This window comes from Squalius cephalus (genome assembly GCF_949319135.1).
Source record: "Squalius cephalus genome assembly, chromosome: 13".
NCBI classification, from domain to species: Eukaryota; Metazoa; Chordata; class Actinopteri; order Cypriniformes; family Leuciscidae; genus Squalius; species Squalius cephalus.
Window position 1 is genome coordinate 31,458,609 of NC_137134.1, and position 25,094 is coordinate 31,483,702.

At 35.8% G+C, this 25,094-nt stretch overlaps 3 protein-coding genes and 1 long non-coding RNA gene across 7 annotated transcripts in view; 2 read left to right on the forward strand and 2 right to left on the reverse strand.

Moving 5' to 3' along the window:
* The window catches only part of LOC307169983, a 553,579-nt gene that overhangs the window by 526,965 nt on the left and 1,520 nt on the right, over nucleotides 1-25,094 (reverse strand). The gene's annotated exons all lie outside the window — the stretch shown is intronic.
* The window catches only part of LOC307169929 (uncharacterized protein), a 251,796-nt gene that overhangs the window by 68,387 nt on the left and 158,315 nt on the right, over nucleotides 1-25,094 (forward strand). The gene's annotated exons all lie outside the window — the stretch shown is intronic.
* On the forward strand, nucleotides 2,591-21,102 carry LOC307169928 (uncharacterized protein). Of its 4 annotated transcripts, XM_079890801.1 has the most exons (10): nucleotides 2,591-2,939; nucleotides 5,472-5,765; nucleotides 7,213-7,610; nucleotides 9,800-10,129; nucleotides 10,381-10,698; nucleotides 11,396-11,704; nucleotides 13,925-14,047; nucleotides 16,871-16,968; nucleotides 20,692-20,745; nucleotides 20,934-21,094. In XM_079890801.1, exons 3-8 carry the CDS (start codon nucleotides 7,316-7,318, stop codon nucleotides 16,879-16,881), a joined length of 1,386 nt encoding a protein of 461 aa, XP_079746927.1. In that variant the 5' UTR covers nucleotides 2,591-2,939; nucleotides 5,472-5,765; nucleotides 7,213-7,315; the 3' UTR covers nucleotides 16,882-16,968; nucleotides 20,692-20,745; nucleotides 20,934-21,094. The 4 variants fall into 4 exon arrangements, with proteins under 4 accessions (XP_079746927.1, XP_079746926.1, XP_079746928.1 ...); XM_079890800.1 differs by lacking the exon at nucleotides 16,871-16,968 and having other exon boundaries at nucleotides 20,934-21,102; XM_079890802.1 differs by lacking the exon at nucleotides 16,871-16,968 and having other exon boundaries at nucleotides 5,472-5,653; nucleotides 7,428-7,610; nucleotides 20,934-21,102.
* LOC307169969 (uncharacterized protein) lies at nucleotides 22,106-24,509 on the reverse strand (the record flags this gene model as incomplete). The annotated part of the gene is made up of 5 exons (XM_079890870.1): nucleotides 22,106-22,381; nucleotides 23,111-23,203; nucleotides 23,332-23,472; nucleotides 23,641-23,705; nucleotides 24,410-24,509. 5 exons carry the CDS (start codon nucleotides 24,507-24,509, stop codon nucleotides 22,106-22,108), a joined length of 675 nt encoding a protein of 224 aa, XP_079746996.1.

Genomic DNA, 25,094 nt, shown 5'->3' on the forward strand with positions numbered 1-25,094 from the left:
AATTTTTCGTCAACGATACCAGGGACACCGAAGCACCGGGGAACATGAAATTTGGTGGGCATGTAGCCCCACTACACTTCTACGGAAAAATTTCGTTTGGTCCCCGGGGGCCACTCCCCCCCCCCCCCCGCGCTGGGCCCCCCCAAACCCAAAAAAATGCAGTTTTTCCTAAATAACTACCTGAACCGTGGCACCGAGGATGAAGAAATTTTTATGGTATGTAGGGCCCACTCTTAAGGGCCCACATCAACCTAGCCGATAATCAGTCATTTGTGATTTGCGCCCCTCCCATAAAAAATGAAAATGCAATATTATTCTGCTTTTATCGCCCCTATCTTCAGTGGAGATGTTCAGAACTGCACCATATTTCATGTGTATGATTAACTTGACATCCTCTGGGGGTATCCTCTGCTAAGTTTTGTAGAATTTAACCCTTGGGGGGGGGGGGTAGGGGGTATAAAATAAATTAATTTATGTGCACATTTAGTGACTGTACACTCATCGGCCTGTAGATGGTGCTGTTGAGCGAAGGGTTGCTGGTTTAGGATGATACTGTCACACACACACATGCAGGAATACAAACAAATGCAAGCATGCACACACACTGACATCCACACGCACAGACACACACCCATACACACACATACAAATCCACATGCACAGACACACAAACACACACGCGCACACATACATACACGCACAGACACACACATACACAAACACACACACACACACACACACACACACACACACACAGACAGACATGCACATACTATTACTTTTTATAGGTATATACATAAACACGCAATACAGCCAAATTACTCCACGTCATTTATTTTTGTGGAAAGCCAGTGCAGGCCTGAGCGGCGGTCATATTTTGTACCGCGATGCGGTACATCTAGTTTATTACTCTGTGTGAAGAGGGTGCATTAATCTGTGCATGTGGCAAAGCTTAACAACGTTTAATAGCAGGGAAGGTTGCTGTTTTTAAAATAATGTAGCTGTTCAGTGTTCACAGTATTTTATTAAGTGAGGTATTGTTGTCAAGTCTCTCTTTCTGGCTGTGTCATGTTTTCCATGTATATTAAAATTTATTTTGGATAAAATAATCTATGTTCAGTCATTGCTATGTAAGTGTATTGCTTATGTAAATAAGCAATACACGTTTAGATAATGTAATGTGATGATAAACTGTTGTAATATGCATAAGTTGGTTGTAGCACAATATTTTGTGTTTCCACAAATATTTTTTTCATATAATATAAATAAATGCATGTATATATAAATAAATTCATTCTTGAATCATTCTCGAGTTTTTCCTTCTTATATCTGGCCATATCATTTAGTGACTGCATATGATGATTGCATCATTATTTTCCCTGATAATGAGCAAATTAGTTAAACTTAAGGAGGTTAATCATTACAATTCAATAAACTAAGACTCACTCCAATTTTTCAGTTGTTTAAAGATTGATATACATTTTTTAATTGTTTTGTGTAAATTAAAATTTACCCATGTGTGTAAACTTGATGTATTAACACAAAATATTAATTTGTGACCAAGATATTTTAAACTGATGGTATTTTGATATGTTAAACTAGCTTACTAAATAAGTGAGGGATTAACTGGTTTTTATGTGTTAGAAAATTATGCAAAAGTTCCTTTATTTTAGTAATTCAACATAGCTGTAAGCCATAATAATCAAATTTAGAACACATAAAGGCTTGAAATATCTCACTTTGCATGTAATGAATCTATATTATATATTAGTATCAGCTTTTAGTTGAATTACTGAAATGAACTTGCACAATATTTTTTTCAAGTTTCACCATATTGTTTTTTTTTTAACTTAAGGTTTACTTAAATTCCATTCTGCTGTTCTATTGTTTTATTTGCTATAACAGGAATTAATAAGTGAAGTCTTAATTTGGTTGTAAAAATGCAATATTTCTATAAACACATAGAAAGAAATGTAAAAAAGTTTACATTTATTTTTTTTATTTAGAAGGGGTAAATATATAAGTGCAATTTGGAGTCCACATATAATTAAGAAAGTGACAAACTCGTTTTAGTTTAAGTATATGCTCCCTTAAACGTTTATTATAGCAAAACCATGATTATTGATTACCATTTGTGTAACAGAAATACAAAAATATTGTTTTAACGTACATTGTTTACTTGTATTACCATGTCATTGACTTACAAAACCAGTGAGCAATGCAGATGTAACGTATGACCATGGCATGTGGGCCTACCATTTTTATTATAAACCAATAACTATGATAACCATATGATAACCGTAAACATTTCCTACAGGAAGTGCAGCGCCATTTTGCGCATGCGAGTCACGTGCCGTATTTGGATATGGGCGTGTCTTCTGACGTCACACTTGGATGTGGGCCGGGTTGGATATCCCCCGCAGGAAATGAGTCACGTGCCGTATTTGGACATGGGCGTATCTTCTGACGTCACACTTGGATGTGGGCCGGGTTGGATGTCCACCGCACGATGCAGCGAGCTGTACTTGGGTTTATGGGCGAGTTTGTTGATCGTGTGGTGTTCGTTGGTAGGTGGCGCTGTAGACTAGCCTATGATACAGACACAAGGAAGATTCAGCCATTTTTGAGAAAGGGTCCGGTCTTCGCTTTTTATTGTTTTGAAATCAATAAGCAATATAGACCAGTCTCTTTCAGCATAATAGAAATAAGCAAGATATACTTCACCAATAGAGCGGCATAAACGTCTCGACGTGTTTTGTTTGTTTGTTGTTCTGTTCGTCGTCTCGTATAATATGATCTCTGGTTCAGGGCGCGGCTCAGAAACACTTGGAAAACAGAGGACTTTAATAACTCTACAGATCATCTACTATCCATAACTCATCTCTACATCAACATGAAGAGCGCACTTACACATGTTCTTTTGTTATTGTGTGCGATCGGTAAGTGGTTGTTTATAACATTTTATTATAACATAACTGCAGCATTTTCGTTTTCTGCACACTGGAAATTAGTATTTTCTTTTAAACATTTTCTTATTTGAATTTTAAAAGTGTTACAACTGTGATAACTAGCTGTAGGACATATTTTGTATAGTGCACAATAATGACTATATGATATTTTAGTCTTCATGGTAGACACTGGGCTACTGGGTTCACACAGGCCTTGTTGTTTTCAACGCATGGTCGCAACATGGTTCATTGAGTTCCAATTAATCTAATACATTGAATAATTCAGTTATATTGTTTGTTTGAGACGAACATAAAATATAGCCTAATAATTGTATACTCGTGCGTAGGTAATTGTTATTAAGAGTGAGTTATAAGTTTGGGTTCCTCAAATGCAAATATTGATCCGTTGTTCCCAGATAGCAAATTGGCTTTGGGCCGGATCTGGCTAAATTTCGGCTGAGATTTTAGCCCACATACCGCATGGAATTACGGTCCATGATTGGCCCAAGTGCTGTTTGCCGAAAGTCAACCAGATCAATGCCGTAAGCAGACCAAAACTCACCCAGAGTTTTACAATGTACCCAGATATTATCCAGAACTGGCTCAAAACATAGCCGTAATCCCCAGATGGCAGCCAGACAAAGGCCAAACTGCCACCAGCTTTACCCCAGAACTCAGCCACAACTTATCCAGAAAACAGCCATAACGGGGCCAATATTATACCAGTCCCCAAAACTGAACCAGAAATTTTCCCTGATGCAATACTTATATATTGTGCAAAGGAATAATAAAATAATGACACAACACAAATGCAAAGTAGCATTTTATTGAGGGGAAGAAAATCTCAGCCAGATAAGTGGAAAAATAAAAACTATGGGAAAAAGACAAGATAAACCAATACTAGAGTAAGGCAAAACAAAAGCAACAAATATTCACAATACAAGAATAATAAAAAGACAGAGCAATAAAATTAAAATGTTACAAAAAATAATGCAATTATGCAATTTAAAAAAAGTGTATGTGGCATGCTTAAATAATGAAATACAGAAACGAACCAAAATACGGTGGCCAAGAGATCTCAACGCATGGAAACAGAAGAAAACATACAAACAGGAAACTAAGAAAACATCTTCATCAGTTTGACAACACACATGCTGAAAATACTCAACACAACCAAATACAAAAATGCGCTGCAAACAGCAAGAGACTTCAATGTCCTGCAACAGAAGAAAACATGCAGGAAAAACACCAGCTTCACAACACATGCTGCAAATACAATACAACCAATAAATAATAATAAAAAATAAATAATAAAAAAAACACTACTGTAGATATTTGCGTTGTTGGTCTGTCATTTGCAGCACGTTTGTGTATTTGGTTGTGTTTTGCCTATTTGCAGCACATGTGCTGTCAAACTGATGAAGATGTTTTCTAAATTTGCTTGTGTTTTTTCTATTTCCATGCGTTGTCTTCTGTTGCAGCGTGTTGAGCCCTCTCGGCCACTGTCCAAAAAATGCAACAGAAACAAAGCAATAAATTAAATTGATACAAACAATAAAGTGTCATGCATAAATCATAAAGTACAGAAACATACTAAAAGCTGGTTATAAAAGACAAATGAAATACAATTTATATTTAACTTTTTCGACCTCAAGCTCAGATGTCTGTGCACACACAGGAGTTCTTCTTACAGCCTCTAGAATAAGAGTTAAAAAATTATTTTTAATAAAATGAACAATAGACAAAGCATGTGTATCAAAAGACACCACCAGTCAAAGAATTAAAACTTTCAACATTAATTCATGACATGAGTGAATAGTCATGAGGTTCCAGATAGACTTAGACACAACAAAAAATAGTCTATAGGACAAATGAATGGAGAATCTTGAAAGTTGAATTCTGAGGAATGCCCAAGTTGCCCAAAGGGCAAACAAACAACTTTTACTTTGATAACCCTATAGAACATGTTACTGTATAAGTTCACTGTACTCAACATTTCCAGGTCAACCTTTTGACAATTAGACTAAAAATTGCACATTGTTCAAAATTTCGCCAAAGTTCATGTGTTAGGTGGCACCCCTAAATCTCAATGGAATTCCTCAAAACTTTGCAAAAGTCATTTTATGTTAATTGGAACAAAATGCAATGCCAGCCAAATTGATATTTTGAAAATAAAATTTCCCATTCAAATTTGATGCACCCTAATATTTATATATATATATACACAAACCCGATTCCAAAAAAGTTGGGACAAAAAGGAAAGTTTTGCATACATACAGTATGCAAAATAAATATATAAAAGTGAAATAAAATATATATGTGTGTGTGTGTGTGTGTGTGTGTGTGTGTGTGTGTGTGTACACATACATGATGGGCATAAACAGAACAGTGCTGTCTCAGATTTAATGCAGACTGCAGATAAATTATGTGAGATTTATTAGTACCACTGATCAGTCGGCAAAACTACTGATTTCTGAGTGTTTTATATGTTTAATTTCTGATTATGTTTTGTTTGTTCTCCAGGTGTGTTTGGTGATGCAGAGAAAGTAGAGAAAGTATCAGTCATTGAGGGAGATTCTGTCACTTTACACACTGATGTTACTGAAATACGGATTAGTCATTCGATAGAATGGAGTTTAAATGGAATTCGCATTGTTACAATCAGTGGTGACTCCATCATTACTGAAGGGTCTTCCAGTATGAAGGTAAATCAGTAGCAAAACTCGAGAGCACGTAGATGTGAATTTGAGAACTTGTACAATAAATATTCGTACTTGTACATGAACATTTACACTCACAGCTCAAATGTGAAAACCTGTAAAATAAAAATCTGAAGTTGAATGTTGAAATTTGCACTCGCAGACAATAGTCACAAACCTGTATTCTGAATCTGAAGCTGCAGACAAGTAGACACAAATGTGTAAAATGCCATTCACAGAAATACAACGACAGACACAAACTTGTAATATATATTTTGCGTTTAATCTTACATTCACATTCGCGGTACAACCTCAATTAGGCACTTGCAACTTCTCAAATCTGTCACTGCAATTTCAAATTTCGCGCCTTGACTTTTGCTACTCTTTTCGCGATATATCAGGTGCAAAACTAACTTGTGCACTTGAAACTCAGAGGCGGTGAGAGAGAAAGGGGGGCGGGAGGAGGGGGGGTCAAAGGAGCCGTTTTATTGGTTGGCACCTAGCCAATGAAATGGGACTTCGATGATGTCACGAAACCCACGTGCACTGAAACGCTATTAGACTGATATTAAAAGAAATAAACAATATTATCAAACTCAGTAAACACCATGCTAATAATGCATACTACAGAAAAGCAGATGAGCACAGAATATGACGAAAGAAAGCAAATGTGTGTTCAGTGCAAATAAACTTGCTGCCTGTGTTTTATTAATAATGCAACGAATTATGTTTTTTGTTATTGTTTTTTTTTAATATATATAACTGTTGATCCATTAAGCCTCATTAAGCGTTTTCTTGGTTTTCTATGGGAAGAAAACGTACAATTGTTGCGTTCATATTCTGTGCTCAATTGCTTTTCTGTGTGCTTTCTTTGTATGGTGTTTCCTGAGTTTGGTCTTTTAATACCACTGTCTCAATTAAACGCGTTGTGTTCATATTCTGTGCTCATCTGCTTTTCTGTAGTATGCATTATTAGCATGGTGTTTACTGAGTTTGATAATATTGTTTATTTCTTTTAACCCCTTGCTCATCACCCCCAATTTTGGCAAGTGCTGCATACATGAAATGCCCAAAATAAAAAGGTTACTGCTCATAAGTAATTCTGAATAGAAACATAACACACATACATTTAGAAAGCCAACCCTTGAGAGTTTATAGTTCAAGACTCAAAATTAACCAGACTGTTATTAATATTGAGATATATAAGCTCAAACATATTTTGAACTAAAATAATCTGGGATCACCAGTGATCCCTGTCAGGTGTCTAATAGCGTTTCAGTGCACGTGGGTTTCGTGACATCATCGAAGTCCCATTTCATTGGCTTGGTGCCAACCAATAAAACGGCTCCTTTGACCCCCCCTCCTCCCGCCCCCCTTTCTCTCTCACCGCCTCTGAGTTTCAAGTGCACAAGTTAGTTTTGCACCTGATATATCGCGAAAAGAGTAGCAAAAGTCAAGGCGCGAAATTTGAATTTGCAGTGACAGATTTGAGAAGTTGCAAGTGCCTAATTGAGGTTGTACCGCGAATGTGAATGTAAGATTAAACGCAAAATATATATTACAAGTTTGTGTCTGTCGTTGTATTTCTGTGAATGGCATTTTACACATTTGTGTCTACTTGTCTGCAGCTTCAGATTCAGAATACAGGTTTGTGACTATTGTCTGCGAATGCAAATTTCAACATTCAACTTCAGATTTTTATTTTACAGGTTTTCACATTTGAGCTGTGAGTGTAAATGTTCATGTACAAGTACGAATATTTATTGTACAAGTTCTCAAGTTCACATCTACGTGCTCTCGAGTTTTGCTACTGATTTACCTTCATATTCCAGAGACAGACTGAAGCTGGACACACAGACTGGAGATCTCAAGATCACAAACATCAAAACCACTGACCCTGGAGAATATAAACTAAAGATCAGAAACACCAGAGGGTCCTCAGTGAAGACATTCAGTGTCAGTGGTGAGTGTCTCACAGTTTTTAATTTAACGATTGCTATTTACATAATTAACACCCTATGATCAATTTAAATTCTCCACAATGTTTTGTTACAGATGTAAAATGTTACTGGCAAACTGCTGTTTATACGAAAAATTAATGAATTCTGTTTTATCTATGAATAAAATATTTGCCATTATCTGACAAGAAAAATGGTCTGTCAGTTAAATATTCAATACATTTGCTTCTTTATTATAAGGAAATAAGGAAAAACTAATTTAGATTAATTTTATTTCTATGGTAAAATGATCATATCAGTACAGTCACCAGCTGGACTTAGATTTCTTAAAAAGACAATTAAAATATGTAATTTAAATGATTTTCTTCTCAGAACAGCGGTGAGAAATTTTGTATTGTTGAGATGAATTTAGACGAGTAGGTCTAGAGGACTTCTGATCTTGGATTTCTCTAGTATAGATAACTAAGAATGTCAGTATTTCATTTCTTCTGTGCTGCACTCTATACAATGACAATAGAGTTGAATCTGATCTAGCAGATTTCTGAATAATCAGTCAATAGTTACAGAAGTCCAGATTGTATGACATCTCAGATGCAGTTTATTGTGCAAACAAAAATCTCATTATTAAACAAGAACATTTTTTTTTTGTCTGTAATGTCAGATTTCTGTAAATAATCTATAAATATTAACTATAAATAATCCCAAAATACACCAGAGACTCACAAATATAACTTTTTCATCTAAAATAAAATCAAATTCTCATTTGCATAAAGTTGACATTTCTGAACTTGGTCTCAGTATTTAAAGAAAAGCCTCAAGAGGCTCAGCGTGATTTGTAGTTCAGATCAGCTCGTAATGCTGAATGTGTTCGGACACTCAGAATAATGCAACGTCAGGTATGCATTTTTACTCTTTACTTCAGAGTATTTTGTATTGATTATCTTTAAATTGATTCTGTAATTATCATGATACATTTACCTGTCTATTAATGAATTGTTACATTTGGATTTATTCTGACTTACTCTGAAATGATTGATTCTAGTAGATTACATTGCATCCACTGTTACCGCAAATCTGCGTCAGGAGAGTAACAGAATACAGTGATTTTATTTGCTTTCTGTGCAGCATTAACTAGACAGACTCCAGACAATGCCGTTAAATATGCTTTAATCACGGCCGGAGGATCTCAGACCAATTTCAGAGAGAATCCCACCAGCAAAAAGATAAAACAGTTTTTATAGAGTAGGAGCATGGCAAAAGTGACATGATACATTACATCATTTCCCTACAATTTGATTGGTTCTTCATCTGCAAACCCTTCTGTTACTAGGTAGAAGAAAACACTGTTTTCCTGATTGCTTCACTTTGTTCTTTAATCACGAGTTTATAAATTTAGATATGTCTAGTTTCATTTCCCCTTTTATCCAGAGATGATTCACTAACACACACACTCAGTCACGAGTTTATAACATGTATAAGTTTGGAAACATTTAGTATTCAAAAGCACATGAGTGTTATTCCTGCAAGAAAAATAACTGTTAGTTGTGATTGATTAAAAAATCCATCACAGATCAAAACCTTTTATCAAAGTTATACATGAATTTTGAACAATACCCGGTCTTGTCTTAGGACAACTGATTAACTTTTTTTGATCCACTTCAAATGTTGACTACTGTATTTTCTGCAGTAAATCCCATAAGTGTTTCTGGCCTGAGGGGCATCTTATCACAGACTGTCTGGTTAGGACATGATGTTTCCAGAACACCTCAAACTCAGATTCATTCAACAGAGTCACACAGTCTCTCTTCACTGATGAGATGAAGCGGTTTTGTGTCCTGTTCAGTGAAGCTTCTGAACACTAGTGAGGGTCTGTTTCTCAGACTAGTTCAGTTGAGTTCGCTTTCATTTTGTAAGACTGACAAGTATATTTAAGACTTCAGCAAGTAAAAAAAAATATTAAATGCTGCCTTGATGACAAAAGTGTGTAGTATGTGTGTGCTTTCTCCATCTGCTTTGGACCAGATAAAACAAAAGAAAAAAACAGAAAAACAATCACTGAATAAATCACATTTAGACTGCAGAAAGTCACACATGATGTTTATTACACAAGACTTCTGTGATCTTCTGTAAATCTCTTTACTGACAGAGTTATAAAAGTGATAACTGACAGAAACTCTTCTGGTTTGTTCTTCAGTTGATTCTAGGTCTGATGGAGTGACGGTTGTGTCAGTGACAGAGGGAGATTCTGTTGTTCTACACGCTGATGCTGAAATACTGGAAGATGATGAGATACTGTGGAGGTTTAGAGAGAAATATGTTATTGCTAAAATGAAAAAAGATGAACACATCTTCTCTACATATGATTATGTTCCTGATGGGAGATTCAGACACAGACTGCACCTGAATCATCAGACTGGAAATCTCATCATCAGTGACATCAGATCCAAAACCTCTGGACTTTATGAAGTTGATGTTAAGAGGGGAACACACACCATACACAAGTCATTCAATGTGACTATTACAGGTGAGCCGCTTCAGTATTTAAATGTAATAATGGTTGTATTCAAATCAGCACTGTAAATAATTTACATACTTTGTTTACACAAAAACATCAAGACAAAAATCTGTATCTGAAACTGTTACTTTAGTATTCATTGGTAACCAAAGTTATCAAGACATTTGGTGCAAAATAAAATATGTGTATAGAATTTATTTTTGTGGTTCTCTGTGAATGTTCTCATGAATTTTCTTCTTGTATGTTTTATACTGAGACAGACAGACTGAACAGACTGCCAGTGAAGGAGGGAGTCACTGTCATTCTAGAATCTGGTGTTACTGAATTAGACGGAGATGATCTGGTACGATGGAGATTTGAACATGAAGACATCATAGCAGAAATAAATAAAACGGCAGGAAACTTCTCCACATATGATGATGATCCTGATGGGAGATTCAGAGGCAGACTGAAGCTGGACGATCAAACTGGATCTCTGACCATCACAAACACCAGAACCACAGACTCTGGACTTTATCACCTTGATATCACCAGCGTCAGACACATCATATTCAGGAAATTCTATCTGTCTGTCTGTGGTGAGTATATCAAGTGTTTTAATTAAATAATATATATAATATGTATTTATATCAGCATTGTGTGAACCATTTTTGTGTTGTAATATGATGTTACTAAAATTAAACCAATTTTAATCACTAAAGGTACAATCTGAAACTCATTTTAAGGAGTTTAACAAAACACTGCAAAATTATATATCAAGATTTATTTAAAGGAACTAAATTACATTATTACTAACTATTAAAACAACATATTTAAATAATTTAGATTTATTTAAATTAATTATTAATTGTCAGGAATCTAAAAAGATAAGTATACAAAATGGATTTTAATGGTATTTGTTTCGAATCACCAGTTTCCTGAGGGACCCGTGTAAGGAAAGAGGGGTTTATATAATAGAGTACCTCTAACTTCTAGACTAAACAGAGTCTCCCAGAGTCACACCTCCACTTAAATGCTCCAGCCATACACAAACACACTTGCAGAGATGTAACGAAGTAGAACTACTTCACTACTGTACTTAAGTACTGTAAAGAATTTACATACTTTGATGTTTACACAAAAACATCAAGACAAAAATCTGTATCTGAAACTGTTACTTTAGTATTCATTGGTAACCAAAGTTAACAAAATAAAATATGTGTATAGAATTTATTATTATGGTTCTCTGTGAATGTTCTCATGAATTTTATTCTTGTATGTTTTATCATGTGACAGGCAAACTGCACAGACTGTCAGTGAAGGAGGGAGTCACTGTCACTCTAGAAGCTGGTGTTACTAAATTAGACAGAAATTATCTGGTACGATGGAGATTTGAACATGAAGACGTCTTAGCAGAAATCAGTAAAACGTCTTCCACATATGATGATGTTCCTGATGGGAGATTCAGAGACAGACTGAAGCTGGATCATCAGACTGGATCTCTGACCATCACAAACATCAGAACCACAGACTCTGGACTCTATCACCTTGATATCACCAGCAACAGACACACCATATCCAGGAAATTCGTTATTTCTGTCAGTTGTGAGTATATTAAGTGTTTTAATTAAAATATATAATCTATTTACATCAGCACTGTGTGAGCCATATTTGTGTTTTAAAATGATGTTTACTAAAATTAAACCAATTTTAACCACTAAAGGTACAATCTTAAATAGATTTTAAGGAGTTTAACAAAACACTGCAAAATGATATTTCAATAAAGTATATTATTACTAATGACTAAAACAACATATTTAAATAATTTAGATTTATTTAAATTATTGGTAAAATCTATTTCACTAATTATCACATCATTATGGTTTATTGTAGAAACAGGAATCTAAAAAGAGAAGTATACTAAATGCATTTTAATGGTATTTGTTGGACAACTTGTTGGCTCTATTTATATAATAGAGCACCACTAACTTCTAGACTAAACAGAGTCTCCCAGAGTCACACCTCACTCTTAAATGCTCCAGGCATACACAAACACACTTGGGTATTAAAATATAAGGAGTTGTTAATTTAAGCAGCAACTCAATAAGGAGACCAAACTAATTCACTTCGGGAGAGAGAAAAGGCCAAACCAAAAACACAAGTGTCTCCGGGGGTTAATAAAGGCGCTCTGAAGCGAAGTGATGCATTTGTGTAAGATGAATATTAATATTTAATGATGAATAATAATGATGTTAATCATCATGCAATCTTTTTAATACGTTTATTTAAACATTAACAAGCATGTTATCTCGTAGCTATTTGAATATATTTCAACTAACGATCTGTTAAGTATTATATAATGTTTGTTAATGATTTATTAATGAAGCTTTTTATCCTTGTAAACCATCAGTCTCCGGTTATATAGTGCTGATGTTTATAGTGTGTGTTATAGATCACACACACACACACACACACACACACACACACACACACACACACACACTAATGTCTGTCTTTATCATTACAGTATCAGATCTACACTCAGGTTATATAGTGCTGATGTTATTGTGTGTGTTATAGATCAGACACACACACACTAATGTCTGTCTTTATCATTACAGTATCAGATCTACACTCAGGTTATATAGTGCTGATGTGTATAGTGTGTGTTATAGATCAGACACACTCACACTAATGTCTGTCTTTATCATTACAGTATCAGATCTACACTCAGGTTATATAGTGCTGATGTTTAGTGTGTGTTATAGATCAGACACACTCACACTAATGTCTGTCTTTATCATTACAGTATCAGATCTTCACTCAGGTTATATAGTGCTGATGTTTATAGTGTGTGTTATAGATCAGACACACTCACACTAATGTCTGTCTTTATCATAACAGTATCAGATCTACACTCAGGTTATATAGTGCTGATGTTTATAGTGTGTGTTATAGATCAGACACACTCACACTAATGTCTGTCTTTATCATTACAGTATCAGATCTACACTCAGGTTATATAGTGCTGATGTTTATAGTGTGTGTTATAGATCAGACACACTCACACTAATGTCTGTCTTTATCATTACAGTATCATATCTACACTCAGGTTATATAGTGCTGATGTTTATAGTGTGTGTTATAGATCAGACACACTCACACTAATGTCTTTATCATTACAGTATCAGATCTACACTCAGGTTATATAGTGCTGATGTTTATAGTGTGTGTTATAGATCAGACAATCTCACACTAATGTCTGTCTTTATCATTACAGTATCAGATCTTCACTCAGGTTATATAGTGCTGATGTTTATAGTGTGTGTTATAGATCAGACAATCTCACACTAATGTCTGTCTTTATCATTACAGTATCAGATCTACACTCAGGTTATATAGTGCTGATGTTTATAGTGTGTGTTATAGATCAGACACACTCACACTAATGTCTTTATCATTACAGTATCAGATCTACACTCAGGTTATATAGTGCTGATGTTTATAGTGTGTGTTATAGATCAGACAATCTCACACTAATGTCTGTCTTTATCATTACAGTATCAGATCTTCACTCAGGTTATATAGTGCTGATGTTTATAGTGTGTGTTATAGATCAGACAATCTCACACTAATGTCTGTCTTTATCATTACAGTATCAGATCTACACTCAGGTTATATAGTGCTGATGTTTATAGTGTGTGTTATAGATCAGACACACTCACACTAATGTCTGTCTATCATTACAGTATCAGATCTACACTGATGTTTATAATGTTTGATATATAAGACACATCACATTAATGACATTCTATATCATTACAGGTTCAGATAATGTAACAGAGATTGTTCCTACTGCTGTTGCTGCTGTTCTTGGTGTTCTGCTGGCGGCTGCAGTTGCTGGTGTGATTTACTATCGCCACAGAAGCATTATACTTGCCAACAAGGGTTAGTATCACACACAGTTCATATAATATGAAACCATAAAAGTTTGGTTCCCTTTAAAGGTGGGGTAAGTCGTTTTTGAAATATGCTGTTTGGATGTTAGTCGGTCCGGCACAATAAGAAACGTTTAGCCAATCAGCATTAGGGGTGTATGACCGTGAGGAGAGAGAACGATCAAGAGGGAGATTTGAAGAAAGACTCTAGAAATAGAGAGGAGACACAATACAAAAGAAAAAAGCTCAGATGAAATCACTGGAAAATGAAGGGTTATGTCTGCTAAAGAGCTTTAGGACCCGCATTAATATTAGGAAAGCTGTCCAGCGCTGGAGAGAGAGCGCTGAAGGCCTGAAAACAGACGTGATGTTGCTTTGATTCACTCCACACATGAGTAACACTGAGTAACACTGAGTAACACTGAGTAACACTGAGTAACACTGAGTAACACTGAGTAACACTGAGTAACACTGAGTAACACTGAGATTGAGAGTCATTGTGTGTCTGGAGCTGTTGTGCTGTTGGCAACTAACAACCAACTCTAGTTTGGAATTACTATCGTGTGCTGTACGTACATTTTTTGTGCTTCCTTGTCATTCGTTCATCATCTGTGGTGTATAGAGTTATTGTTATTGTTAGGGCTGGACAATTAATCACAATGAAACTGCACTCGATTTGGCAAAGGCTGTGATTATTTTATGCGCAGTTTGTCAATGCAGCGGCTGATTGGTAGTAAATGCTCCTCCATCTGAACACCAGAAGGTGTCTCACACACGCACACACACGCATCCATCTGAACACCAGAAGGCGCTCTCACACACACACGCCAAATATGCCCCGTAGCAGAAGTACAATAACACACATCATTCACACACACATCGCAGTATCTGAATAAATAGAAGATTGAAAAGCTTTGATTGATTAAACATGACTAATAAACACACGACTGCCTTATTCTGTCTAAGAAACACATCATCTCACAGAAGGAGGAGCTCAAGGAGTAAATGCATGTTATTAAATGTTGTCTTTTGATGGACAAGAAGTTCATACATGCTTCTCATGTTTGGAAAGATGTTTGAAAGATGTTGCTTTTTCAAATGCATGTTATAAGTGACTCAAACTCGCAGTGCTTTCGAGATAGGTCTAACTGCAGAACCGCAGAACCATACGTCATAGCAGTGTGAGGACGACAACGCCAGCCTGACAGTCTGATGCCGGAAGTGGGCGCAGCAAGGCATTTAAACGATTTAATTGAAAATGTAATATCTCAAATATGATAAAATAAGAATTATGTTTTGTCCTATTAACAAAATACAATATACTACTATTAACAAATGTTAATAGTTTTTTAAAAGTTAAAATTATACTTTATCCATTTGTTTTGTTGAGAAAAATGATTAACAATATAAATTGAACAAAGCTTAAAACAAAAAAAAATAATGATATGAAAACAAAGGTTGAGCGTTTGAACATTTGATTTAGCCTAATTGCTCCAAATAAATAATAGTAATTAAATAAAAATGCAACTAAATAATAAATAAGTTATACAAAATAAAATCAAACCAAAGAAAATAAATCTTATAAAAGTTATGCAGGCACACATTTAACAATAATTCTCAAGTGAAAAATAAATCGAATAAATCAAAACTCCATACAAATGGAGTTAATCCTGAAGTGCCTTTCATCTCCTTTAACTCCAACCCTTCTCAAACTTATCCTATGTGTTTGCATGTTTAATGGAATGCATTCATAGATATGAAATATTATTATAACAAAATCTAAACACAGAAATATATAATTGTTTGTGTTTTGTTAGCTTAAGTTTCAGTGTGGATTGTTTGTGTAACCTTTAGACGTTAATGAAGATAATTACATATTTTGTCTAAATCATGCAGAATCTAATTCCAAAGGGACTACTATTAAATATGTGTACCTTGAAATGCAATGCAAGTCGCTTTGGATAAAAGCGTCTGCCAAATGGATAAATGTAAAATAATATCTATTGCCACTGTATATTAAAAAATAACTCCAGATGTTCATACCTCTATAAACAACAGCCTTTTTAAAGTGGATTTTAATGTGATTATTCAATTTGTCCCGTTTTGTCTGTTTAAAAATACTGCTATCACACAAAATGCAGTGAACATTTCTGCAGCATGTTGTGCATTGCTCCAAAGGTGGTAGCGCTGAACCTCTCTGAATTATGTGGTTCTGTAGATGAAATAAAATACAATTAATGCAATTCTCATGGTCAGAAAATTTAACAAATGCTATAAAATACAACGCTTAACAAAAAATTAAATCACAAACAATACATATGTAACCTAACAAAGCGATACAATCCAACTGTAAAATAACAATACATAATCAAGTGCCATTGTCACAATTCTCACTTACTCACATTTACTAAGTCAAGTCACCTTTATTTATATAGCACTTTATACAATACAGATTGATTCAAAGCAGCTTTACACGGATCATAGGAAAATAATGCAACAAAGTTTGTCTCGGCAGATCTAGAACAAAATAGTGTCATAATCCAGTTTAAGTAGGTTCAGTGTTGATTCATTTCTGTTGTAAAAAAGTTATTAATTCAGTTAATTAATCTATATAACGTTACGTTAGCCATTCTGGAGAAAACTGTGATGTTATCATCCAGCTCAGTTCAGTTCTCATATAACGGTGTCAATGACAGATCAATAGTATTGTTGAATATTAACTTACAAAATACTTCGAGCCGTTTTGTATAAGCGTAACGTTAAGTATGGTGTATCCAAAAAAGATATAACTTATTTTTAGCTTCTTCTCTTCTTCTTTTCCTTGTTCTATCAGAGAATGTCTAATAGGAAGAGAATTGGCACTCTCTGGTTACTTCCGGTTTCTGGACTGGCGGCAGTAACACGTCTCTGTCCATGCGGGGGAGCTCGCAGGCGAGTGCAGAATGAATGGAGGTCTATGGCGCTATACCCATCAAAAAGAGTCACTTATTTGCTTTAAAAAGTCTTTTAAAGTGTCAATGACGTCATACAACATCGTACGACCAGAGATTGCTTTATGGCAATCCTTCAGTCACTTTGGTGCTTTCGCGCTCTGCACTTTCTTTTCTCTCGAGGCATCGACAACACAGCTGACACAGGTAAATACACGTGCTAGAAGAGTTTTTGCAATGGGGCTAATAGGAAGTGCCAAGGCTCTCCTTAGACAGGCTCTGGTTCTACCGTGTTAAACATGAACTCCGCCCACTTCCGGCATCAGACTGTCAGGCTGGAGCTGTTGTCCTCACACTGTTATGACTTATGGTTCTGCAGTTGGTTATTATTGGAGCTTTCAGATGGAGCAGCGTTTACAGAGCTGTACATCAATGACATAGCCTGGCAAGCCAGACTACATCAAGATGTTTAGTCTGGCAACTCACCATAGACACGCTCAATTCGAGGGGCGGGATAAACGGCTGTCTTTCAAATTCCCTCTGCACGCAATAGGACAGCGCTACAACCAACCAGAGCGTTTTCCCAACAGCCGAGCTAACGTTAGATGATAGATTCAACTTTTGCCATATCTGACAGGCAAAAAAAGCATTTCTAAACAAACGTGTCGTAAATAGGGCCTACTTCACCTTTGGCTTATAGTCAGAAGTTATGCTGTTTGCGTAGATCACGGAGCACGCAGTGACAACCGCGCCCACTACGGTCATATATTATGACGGTCACAGAATCTGGTGTAACACCGGCAAAACTACGAACACATCTCCCTTTTTAAAGAATGACTTAAGTGCCGTTCTTTGCTCTTTTCTTAAAGAAAAACTTAACTCCAAGTCCTCCAGAGTCGCGGCCAAAGCCGATTCGAAAGACTGTTCGCCAGCAGCCATTCTTTGTTTTCAAGCCAGGGAACGTCACATCTCTGTCTGTCGTCATTATGTTAAGCCCGCCCCGCCTCCTCTATACGTGTTGTGATTGGCCTGACCCAATTTGGGTTTTTGCAGCTAGAAGGTCTATTGAGAGTGTCTAGACCCACCAGGCTGCAAAATAATTTTTGCTGCCGCTAGGGTGCGTCTAGTTTCTAGGCTATCAATGACAAGCTGCGCATAACAAATAATCACAGCCTTTGCGATTTCAAAATCGCGGTAAGCCAAATCGGTTTAAGTGCGTTTAATCGTGCAGCCCTAGTTAGTGCACTCGGCTCGCTTGCAGTGGTTCGAGACCGATTTGGATCAGGACTGCTAGGATTGGAGGCTGAGTTTTGGAGGCGGAGCAATGAAGAAGGGGTGTGTTTGTTTGGGTTGATTTCAAATATCAACAATTGGCCAACCGCATATTTCAAAAACTACTAATCTCACCTTGACAATAACAGATGAATGGCAGATACTGACCTACTGTGAACTGCACCTGTGTGTGTAAAACTCAAACACAGTTATTGCAGATATTATAGTGTTTAATCTCTGCAGCATGTGTGTGTTTGTACGTTCCTTCATCATAATGATGGTATTACAGATATTCAGTATTAAACAGCATTATAAAAGAAACACCATTAATACAGAAATTCTGAATCCAGCATTGATCTTGTGCTTTTAGCTTTAGACTGAAGAACAAACCCTGTATCATTCTGAACAGTAAGCCGTGTATTACACAAAGCTAACTTAAAAAGAAACTTGGATGTTTAACTAATTATAAATATTATTAAACAAATATAAATAGTATAAATATAAATACAGCATGAAACATCTGCATGCTCATGCAAAATAAACATCTGCACACTGCACAATTTAAGAACAATAAAAGGATTTTAATTTGATTAAATACAGGTTAATACAGTCAGTGCTGAGTATAAAATCATGACTGCATTTCTCAGAGTTTTTAAAGGTAGTCCTGCACATCAAATCTGAGTTGTGTTACTGGCACACAGTAGCAACTAGATCGACCATGTGAACAGAACTCTGTGTTTGCTTTCAGCAAGGCCTTCGATCTTCTTGTCAGGATGAACACACTGTTCAGAAATCATTACAATATTAACACTCTGGGCCCTATCTTGCACCCAGCGCAATTGACTTTGTACACCAACGCATGTATCATTCCTATTTTGCACCCGCGCACAGCGGACTTTTCCCTCCACAGACGCACGGCGGTTAACTACACTTACGCTCGCGGGGGCGGTTCAGCACAAAGAGGAGGCGTGTTCCGGCGCAAACGTTCCCTCATGCTATTTTGCCAATTTAGAAAACAATTCTGCCATTGACCGAAAAACCTAGTTTAAAGTCAGTGGCGCGTTGCGCATGTTTTTTTTGCAAATCATACATTATTACGATAGATAGATAGATAGATAGATAGATAGATAGATAGATAGATAGATCGATAGATCGATCGATCGATAGATAGATAGATAGATAGATAGATAGATAGATATGACGCTCTGATTGGTTTATTTCACGTTACGCCCAAACCACACCTATGAATAATGAAGCTACTTCAGACCAACCCATTTTAGATTTGTGTCGGGTGCAAGAGTCATTTATCCCGCCGGTAAAATAGCAACAGCGCCAAGACCCGCCCACAAAGTTACTTGCGCTTTGCGCTTGATACTTGCGTTTCAAATAGTTAAAATAGGGCCCTATAGATTTTTGATTTGATGATTTTTCTGACTGCACTTTACAGAGAAGCTTTACAAATATGCCTAGTATTTTCTACGGGTGTTTTCACGCCTGATCGTTTGTTTCGGGACCTGGTGCGTTTCTCCCTTCGGATTCGGTTCGGTTCGTTTAGGCATATGTGAATATGGCAAACGCGCTTGGATCCACACCAAAACAGTCGCTCCGAGACTCTGGGGCGGTTTGCTTGAGGTGTGAAAGTAATCCGACCAAATGGACCAACGAACCAAATGGTATCATAATTCATAACGGGAATCGTGCTATATAAGTAGCAGAAGTGTCTGATTCTGAGTGAGCACATCAGTTATCACAGCTGAAAACTAAAAGAGCACCCGTTAATCTTTAAATGTTGTGTAATTGCGCTTCTCAGTGCTAGAATGTTGTCCTGAAGAAAGCTTGATTCCTGATCTAACTGCATTATAACATTCATATAGTGTTTGCGTGATTCTTCACACAGTTAACCTCTAGACAACGCTGCAGATCCAGAGGGAATTTGCAGCACTATTAATACAAATGTAGTGTATAATTTAACAGCAGGAATAATGGCTACGTTAATATAGGCCTAGTGTTTGTATGTGTCTCGACAGTTACAAATAAAGCCACAATAAGCTTGTGGAGCGATCTTGTCAATCATCTTGATGATGATGCAGAGGAAACGCTGACCAATAAGAGCACAGTTGTACTCACATGTGACATTTCGGTACGCTTTGATATGTTGCCTTGTGAAAGCGAACCAAGAAGAAAATGCAACATTGTAACAAATGAATTTCAGAACAAAACAAACGATCTATAGATGTGAAAACACCCTAAGAAACACTGACCTTCAACCTATTTGAGAACATAATGTGTATGTTGCTGTTGAAAATAAATAAGATAATGCAATATAAAAGAAAGGCATTTATTATTTTAACAAAAGATATTTTATTACATTTAGAAACTATAGCAAGAGGAAACATCTCTATTTTGCTAAATTAGCATTTAATTATTTGTGTGATTTTATTTTTCAAATCAGAGAAGGAAAGAAGGAGAGGAGGAAAAGAGGTTCGAAATATAATACAAGTATGAGGTAAGATTACTGTAGTGTTTCATTGTGGAAAACTCTGATTACACATTTCTCTGATTTCACTCTGATGACAAAAGCATCTTTAAACATTTGAATAATCCTATTCACTGACAGTTGACAGATCTGTCATTTTAAATCAGAATGTTCATTTCTTTCTCTTTACATTCTGTGATTTCATTGTTTTCTTACAGGTGAAATATGAAGGTCACATGATCTGCGAGGATCCCTAAACAAAAAAATAGCTAAACAAAAACGCCTATTACAACTGTTGAACTGTAACATATTGAAATACTTTGACATTTCTGAATGTACCTTTGCCTGTGGAAATAGTAAAATCAGCTGTTACTAGCATAGATCATTTTCACTGTGTAGTTTGTAATATTATGATCTAAGTGTCATGATTTTGTGTGTTAAGAAAGTTATTGCTGGGCTTTTTCAACCCTTAAAGGGATAGTTCGGCCAAAAATGATATTTAACCCATGATTTACTCATATATTTGATATTTAACTCATGATTTACTGAACTCATGGTTTTGTCGTTAAAATATACATATTTAAAACTTTATAAACAAAAATAACTGGCTTCCTGTAGCGGTCGACGCGCGTTCACGGAGATGGATGCTGGCGTATGACGTAGGACGTAGTGTAGGAAGCGTTGTGACGTAGAACGGACGTAAAGTTTTGTTTTGCTCTGCTCTCTGGCTGTCATACGCCAGCGCCAGCATCCATCTCCGTGAACGCGCGTCGACCGCTACCGGAAGCCACACTGTAAAAAGTAATAAGTTGACTTTACTTAGAAAAGCTGTGGAAACTGATTGCCTCAAAATTGTCAAGTGAATTAGGTCATAATTTTTTATTTGATACTACTCTCTATTACTTTGTAGAGTTAACTTGCATATTTGTAGAGATTACCATAAAACTTGAGTAGAGGTAACTCAATTTCAAAAGTTTAGGCAACTTGCAGATTTAAGTAAGGTGAACTTAAACAAACCAGTTAATTTAACATGTCTGCTTGTTCATTTTACTAGAGGAATATGTGGAAACTGATTGCCTTAAAGTTCTCAAGCAAGTTCTACTCAAAATTCTAAGTTGAGAATACAAAGACAGACAGCAGATTTGGCACAACACTAGAATGTTTATTTGCTCCATAAAACAATATTAATTTGAGACATTACTTAAGGCATGCCAATCAACATGGCCCACTACAACATTTTAGAAGAAAAAAAAAGCACATACTGCACTCAAGAAAACAAAAAGACAATAAAAAGATCAATGTTTTTAACATCTTTATAAAGTGGTCAAAAGGAGAGCTTACAAGTCTATAACAAGTTTAGTACAGGACACATTTCCTACTACAGTTCTCTTTAAAATTTTGGCCAATGGACAAAATCACTTTCTGTATGAAGTCGAATGTGCTCTTCAGTGTTGCAGGATAAGTTTAAAGCATAAATTAGTCCAAAGAGCAAACAAATTGCTTGTGGATTATTTTCATGTTCATCCACAACCACTGTACCTTCCAAAATGATTGTTGTTGTTGTGGCATCAAGATGCAGGGAGTAGGGTATGGTTGCAGAGCCCTTTGGAATCACTGTCAGAATTCCTTTTTCAATGTGGGAAATATCTTCATTGTCATCACAGTCCTAAAAATGGGAATAGCATAACAAAAATGAGGTCAAATCAAGCCACAAAACTTATTTTAAAGGGATAGTTCACCCAAAAATTATTATATCATCATTTACTCACCCTCATGTTGTTCCAAACCTGTATGAGTTTCATTCTTCTGCTGTACGTTCAGCAGAAGAAAGAAACTCATACAGGTTTGGAACAACATATGGGTGAGTAAATGACAATTTCTATTTTTGGGTGAATTATCCCTTTAAGAGCACATACTCTAATTAAAGCATGAAACTAATAACACTGTATTATGTCTAAGTAAAAGCAAGCAAGTAAGTAAAAATTATTTATAAAGCGCTTTTCACATATAAAATCACAAAGTGCATTAAAATCACTAAATGTAAAGGCCCTTTCAAACAGGACACAGCAGTGGATGCAGGGAGGAATACATGCATCAAACCACTGCATGAAAAGACAAATAAAACTGAAGGCCAGCTATACAAATTAAAAATAACAAAAAATATATATTGTCTTTCTTACAACTGTTTTTCACTCATTTCTTTATGTAATATAAAATGTATCTTGTGTCTTTTTTCCTCTAATTTCTTAATTCTTTTCTCTATCTATCTAATCCCTTTGTTTCTGTGTCTGACTGTTTTATATTGTCTTCATTACTCTTCTTGCCAAATGTCAAAACTGTTTGAAGAACAGTTTGCCTTTTAATTAAGAATAACATCAGAGTAGAAAATACTTACAAAATGTATCTTGTAAAAATCAGAACAGTCCTCTCCGAGGAGGAGTGGTAGGCCATGAAGAACGGCTGTTCGAACCGCATTGATGTTGGATTTCTGCAAAGTTATAAAAATGTATATTACATAACACTCATGACACTAACACAACAAAGAGCAAACAAAAACAGCAAAGGTAACAGTTGTTTTGCTATCGAAAAATAATTGTGATATGTCGAGGAGCTTACTTTATTTTCAATCTGCTGCAATATCTTCTTAAGTCTGGAGCCAATGTCTTCACCTTTAGCCCAGAAGATATCGATGAAACGTGGAGTGAATCGGTCCAGTTCTTGAAAGAATTCGGTTTTTGCCAAATACAAGACTAAACTCTGCCAGGATACAAAAAAAAAAAAAAAAAAACTGACATTAAACACTTTTCACTGAAATGTCCGAGTATGAATTATTAAACATCAAAAGTGGTTAATGATCAACTTGCTTTGAAAATGTTCAAGATTAAATTATATAGGAAAACAATAAAGACAGGAATATTTACTCACCTGACTCTGAGTGAAGAGGGCTGGCCACCTTTCCACTGTGTTCTTCACAGCAAAGCTCCTCAAAACTGCAAAGTGGGCAGTAAAATATCAAAGGGATATCACATTAACTAGATTGGCTACCATGTGCCTAATGTTAATGATTTTTTTATTAAGTGCACCCTTAGTGCATTTAATTATTTTAATGAACACAGACAAACTTTAAAGACAAATGGAATCGGAGTACTTCTAGTGTAACGTTAGCTTCCATGTTTTAATCTAAAGTGTTTCAACAGCTGAGACCTTTTTTCAAAGGAAAACAAGCAGAACTTGCACGTTCAGTGCATCAGTTAAGTCCCCAAAATAAGCATACACAAAAGAAAAAGACATAAATAATAAGTAATTACTTGTTAGTGACGCTTTCTTAACGGCATCGTGTTGATCATTTCCATGTGAACGAACGACACGTGAGCATCCAACGTTCTAGAAAGAATGTTCGTAAAGTAGGCCGCGCAGGTTTTTACATAAATAACAGTTATTAATGATAAACCCCGAACTTACAACCGAGTAAAACAGCTTACAAACTTTAAGTTACACAAAAAGTGTTCATTAAAAATCGATTTTTTAAGTTAACTTAAGCCACTGGTCTCTCAGCTGGTCTCATTATTTCGACATAAAACACTACTTAAGTAACCGTTAACTTATGCCTTTTCCTCTTACGTGAGAATCTTATTAAATTCTATTTACGTTTTTATAAGCAATACAATGACATTGAGGTTTATAAATAGCTTACCTAGTTTTGCAGTTGCATCCCGAACACGAGCGAGCTGAAGTTCTTCTTCGTCGATGTCGTCTTCAAGTTCAAACACTAACCAAACCGTCCCATTGCGCATGCGCGAGACGAAAATGCATTTAAGAAATTAAAAGTTTCGTCTTATGCTGAAAGAAATCATGGCTGAAATTTAACCAAAGGCCAGTAAATATATCAAACTCTGTTAATAAAAATATAATGGATTGTGACACAGCAGCAGCAAATGGGCTTGCCAATAAGCTTTAATGTTAGTAGTTTCCAAGTTATTTTATAGCGCAAAGGAAAAAAAGATTCAGAACCTATAAATAAATACACACGCACGTGTGTGTGTGTGTGTGTGTGTGTGTGTGTGCGCACGCGCGCACGTGTGTGTGTATAAACTTAACAACCGTTTCTAATTGTAGGGTATTTACTAAAATGTTTATTCACTTCATTATTATTAGCATTATTATTATTATTACTAGCAACTTCTGTGCTTAAGAAGTTTGCAATAGTGTGAGCATGCCTTTAGTACAATACACTTAACAATCTTAAGTACAATGTACTAGATTTGTTCAGTATCCACATAAAAGTTCAGAGTACAAAGTCTAATCAAGTTAAATCAACAATTTTTCTAAAGTAAGTTAAATTCACTAGTTTTTCTTAAGTAGATTCAGCAATTACTTTT